General features: G+C 64.9%; 1 protein-coding gene across 1 annotated transcript in view; it reads left to right on the forward strand.

Moving 5' to 3' along the window:
• PCSK4 (proprotein convertase subtilisin/kexin type 4) overlaps window positions 1-2,215 on the forward strand; it is a 7,595-nt gene extending 5,380 nt beyond the window's left edge. Inside the window, exons 10-15 of the mRNA XM_014955545.1 lie at window positions 122-225; window positions 400-517; window positions 761-940; window positions 1,196-1,320; window positions 1,626-1,745; window positions 1,827-2,215. Of these exons, the coding sequence (XP_014811031.1) occupies window positions 122-225; window positions 400-517; window positions 761-940; window positions 1,196-1,320; window positions 1,626-1,745; window positions 1,827-2,215 (1,036 nt within the window). The remainder of the gene's footprint in view (window positions 1-121; window positions 226-399; window positions 518-760; window positions 941-1,195; window positions 1,321-1,625; window positions 1,746-1,826) is intronic.
• The last annotated feature ends 2,659 nt before the right edge of the window (window positions 2,216-4,874 follow it).

Below are 4,874 nucleotides of genomic sequence, written 5' to 3' on the forward strand. Positions count from 1 at the left end.
CGAACACAAACTTGGACCAGGACAGCAACTTACCCATGGCAGAAGTTAGAATTCCCAGATGCCACCCTCCAAAGCTAACCCAAAGCTGACACCTCTGTCCCCAAATCCTCCTTGCTTCCAGCCCGGCACTGACCTGGCGTGACCTGCAGCATCTCGTGGTCAGGAGCTCCAAGCCCGCTCACCTGCAGGCAGAGGACTGGGCCGTGAACGGCGTCGGACGCAAAGGTGAGTTTGGGGGCTCAACCGCTGCCCCTCCTGGTCCTGCTTCCCTCCCCCGGCTGCGGGGGGACGTGCTGCCCCTCAGACCCCTCCAGGAGATCTGAGGCAGGAGCCCCCGGCGCGCTCTCAGCGCAGAGGGGCTCACGTGTCCTCTTCTCTTGGGTGACATCTGCTTCCCAGTGAGCCACCACTACGGCTACGGGCTCCTGGACGCTGGTCTGCTGGTGGAGATGGCCAGGGCCTGGACAGGAACTCAGCCTCAGCAGAAGTGTTCGGTCAAGGCTCTTCACGCCCCCCGGTAAGGGATGATCAACCCCGGGTGTGACCTCGGGAGAGCTCACACAGGGATTTTCTGGTGGCAAAGCAGTGTTGTGCCCACCGCAGGAACAAGTGACGCTTCCCAGAAAGGTGTTTGTGTCACACGGTGCCTGCTGCAACCACAGGGCTCAGGGGGTTGTCCCCCCAGAGGTCTCGGGGGGACGGGGGGTAGGACACCCCCAGAGGGGGACAAGATGCTCTTACCTCTGTCTTGGACCCACAGGAACATCGGCTCCAAGCTCACCATCTCTACAGACGTCTCCTCCTGCTCAGGGAGGACCAAGAGCATCCGCTCGCTGGAGCACGTCCAGGTCCAGCTCTCCCTGAGCTACAGCCGCAGGGGGGACCTGCTGATGGCTCTGACCAGCCCCACGGGGACCACGTCCACGCTGGTGACCGTGCGGTGAGGGCAGCTCACAGGGAGCATGTCACAGTGAGACCCACCAGCTGCCGGGGGGCAGAGGGGTCTCCTCCTCTCACAGCCTTCTCCTGGGGCTGAAGAAACTCCTTCTGGCCCCCACGGGGAGAAGACTCACCGGACCCAAACCTCCTCTGTGGCCCCTGCCACGTCTTGGCAACGCCTCTAGGGCTTCCTCAGGCTGCATCCCCCCCCAGCTCCAGCCCCCAGGCTCTCACTCCTGGCTCTCCTCTCCTCCAGCCCCTTTGACACCAGCCAGCAGGGCTACAAGGACTGGACCTTCATGTCCACACACTTCTGGGACGAGAACCCCAACGGGACCTGGACGCTCCACCTGGAGAACAAGGGCGATGCCTCTAACACAGGTGGGTGCCTTGGGGAGCAAACCCCATTTGAGGGGAGGGGGGGAGTCATCCAGTCATTCACTCTTCTTCCTTCCTCCACTTTAATTAGCAACTTGGCCATTCTCCCTGCTCCTCCTGGGCAGGTGACTCCTCTTTTTGAAGTCTGTGTTTGTTTTGACCCCCGACCAGCACACAGCCAGGAAGGGGGGCATGGCCTTAGCTCCCCCACGTAGCCCCAAAACTCCACATCCGCCAGCTCTGCCAAACCCTGGAGGGTGGAAATGTGGCTGCCATCATCACTGAGCCCTGTCCCTCCTGCCCCCCAGGTCTGCTGACCAGTGTCACCCTCCACCTCCACGGCACGGATGAGGACATGAGGGCCCGGCACCTCGCAGTCCCCGCCGTGGACAAGTGCGTCAGGCGGGACGCGCAGGGAACATGCCAGGGTGAGTCCTGGGGCAAGAGGGGACAGTGCTCTTGTCCCCAGATGTCCCCACAGCCCGGCTCATGTCACTGTCCTTCTGCAGAGTGTGGTGGCTCCCTGTACGCCCACCAGCGCTCCTGCCTGTCCTACTGCCCTCCACGCTTCTACAGCCGGACCCAGGGAGCCACCACCTCCACCAGGAACACAGCCCGTGTCTGTGCCAGCTGCCACCCCTCCTGCTACACATGCCAGGGCGCTTCGGCCACCAACTGCACGGCCTGTCACCCCCCTGACACCCTCGATAAGCTCACCAGCTCCTGCTCCCCCCTGCAGGGCTCCCCCCACAAGGAGAGGCTGCAGAGGCACCTTCTCCTCCTCCTCCTCATCTGTGGGACCCTGGTCATCTCAGCCACCTTCTGTGCCACCTACTATGTGGCCTTTTGCATGGTGAAGGGTAACTCCTGCTGTCCCCAGGCAGGAAAGACAGCGTGACACCAGCCTGGGCTGCAGAGAGGGACAGGCAGCACCATCCCAGCCTGGGATGAAGCTGCCCTCACCCGGCTTCCAAAATAAATTGCTTGTTGCCTTTCCAGACCACGCTCTCCAAAGGGTGACGTCCCTCCCCAGGGGTGCTGGGGCTGATCCCACCCCACGTCCAGCTCTGTGCATGGCCAGGGACACGGCTGGTGGCTTCCCTTCCCACCCAGCCTGTCCCCCCACATCCCCAGGGGACCCAGCCCATCACGCTGCTGCGAGGGAGCTATTTCCAGAAGGGCTGGGAGCCCTGTGTCCTTTCCCGGGGGTGGAGGGCCATGAAGAGGAGGAGGAGGAGGAGATGTGACTTCTCTCCACACAGCTGCACACAGTGACCACAGCCAATTCCTCCAGCACGAGCCCAGCCACGAGTCCACGCAGCTCCTGGCACGGGAGAGGTGGCCAAACGCCAACCCACGGCTCGGGGAGGGCAGCCCGGACCCCCACGGTGTGACCCCACGGCTCTTGTTTACCACCAGCCTTAAAAAAAAAATAAAAAAGGGGGAGGGAAGGGGTGTCCCAGAGGATTTTGCACCCCACAACCGCCCTGCTCTGCCCCACGCAGTGGGTACAAACGCCGTGCCGGGGGGGCTGGCAGCAGCACCGGGCAGCTGTGCCCCGGCACGCAGCGCGGCACCAGGCAGGGCCGGGACGGGCACGGGGAGAGCTGCCAAGCTGGGGCCCTGCTGGGGGGGCACCGGCACCGCACCGGGCTCTGGCATGACAGGGTGGGGGGCACTTTGTGTCGTGTCCCCATGTCCCCCCCCCCAAACACAGCGTGTTTGCGCAGCCCAGGAGTCACAGACCCACAGCGAGACCTTTGTCCGAGCGTTTAATCACCCGGGAATAAAGCCCTTGGCCGGACTTTCCGGAGCACGGGCAGGAGGGAGCCGGGACGGAGCTTTTCCTCAAGTGGCAGCTGAGAGCAAAGTCCCCCAGAGGGACCCCCCCAGCCCTGGGAGGGGGGGAAATCCATGGCTCGCAGCCCACCCGGGGGGGGGAGCAGAGTGTGGCTGCGGACACCAAGGGAGGGACCCGGGGACAACGGCTTTGCCAAAAAACCGGCCAGCCCAGTGCCACGGGACGAGTTAGAGCCTGGAAGAGCTGGAGCTCAGCTTCCCCCGCGCCGTGGGGTGAGCCCCACAGACCCCTCTGAGCACAGTGGGGGTTTTGGGGAGACCCTGGGGGGGTTTCTCCCTCCTGCTGCCCCCTGCCCCGTCCTAGTCCTCGGCAGGCAGCCTGCGGTGCGGGAACTGCCGCTGGATCTCGGTGCGCACGTCGTCCTGCACGGGGAGAGAAGGGACAGGGGGGCTCTGTGTGGAGAGGAGTCTGGGGGCACGGGTCTCCTCCCCATCCCCAGCCCCCCCCCTTTGGTCCTCACCGCCTGTCCCAGCCGTCCCAGCAGCGGGGTGAGACGCAGCAGCTCCTCATCCCGAGGGTCTCCCCACCACCTCGGCACCGGGATCCAGTTGGCAGCCTGGGGAGAGAGGGTGAACGCTGGCCACGGAGGAGCCACCACAGCCAGGGTGCTCCCGGGGCACACAAACCTGCCCCCCCACCATGAGAGCCAGTGTGGCTGGTACCTGGGCAGGGAAGCCCTGGATGGTGTGGTCCAGGGCCACCGTCTTGGCCAGGTCCCTGCCCAGGCGGGTCAGGTCCTTCCAGTAGCAGCCCCGGGCACAGAGACAATCCTGCTGGGAGAAGCAGAGCCTGGGGGGGGAGAGACAGAGCCCGTGGGGACCGGTCCCTGCCCCACACGGGGTGTCCCCAGTGGGGTTTCACCAAGGGCCATCACCTGATCAGCTTCTTCTTGGGGTCCAGCACATCCAGGACCTTCTTGGCATAGTCCTGCTTCGCGGTTGTGAAGATGCAGATCTGGGGGAGCAGGTGACGGTCCCTATAGAGGCTGCCCGAGTGCCCCCCACCCCGATGGGGTGTCCCCCCCACAGACCCCAGGGAAATGCAGGAGCTCCGGATACCTCGTAGGTCTTGGAAAGGTTCTCCAGGAACTGCTGCACGTGGGGACGCAGCTTCACATGGACCTAGAAGGGACCAGCACCATCAGGCAACCTCAAAAACCACCAGCATTCATGTTCTGACACCAAGGTGCCCGCCAACAGGGTGACCAGCACCCCCAGCAGGACCCTGGGGGCCTCCTCAGCCACCCCCTCCCCTGGGATTTCAGCCCCTGGGCCCCCACTTCCTCTTGGGCTACAAGGGAAGGGCACAGAGGCCACACCACGGCTGGTCACAGCCCTCCGTGCCCACCCCGGGGACCCAACACCCCACTGTCCCCACGAGGCACCCACCTCGTAGGTGTCTCCCTGGAAGACGGTGGTGAAGGTGGCCACGGCGCCCTGCTGCCAGCTGGCCAGCACGGAGGAGCAGACCAGCGTCCCCTCCTGCAGACAGGGAGGGGAGTCAGACCCCGGCCCCAGCACCGCAGCCCCCTCCCAGCCCCCCCAGCTCACCAGCTCCAGGACCAGGGTGCGCTCCGGGGTGCTGCGGGTCTTCCGGGGACCATCCCTGCCGGGTGCTGGCACCAGCCTGGCCAGAGGAAGGCAGAGGGTCGTGGGATGGATGCTGTGGGTCTGGGGGGCACAGGGACACCCCCCCA

Source organism: Calidris pugnax, unplaced genomic scaffold (genome assembly GCF_001431845.1).
Source record: "Calidris pugnax isolate Ruff unplaced genomic scaffold, ASM143184v1 scaffold285, whole genome shotgun sequence".
Lineage (NCBI taxonomy): Eukaryota > Metazoa > Chordata > Aves > Charadriiformes > Scolopacidae > Calidris > Calidris pugnax.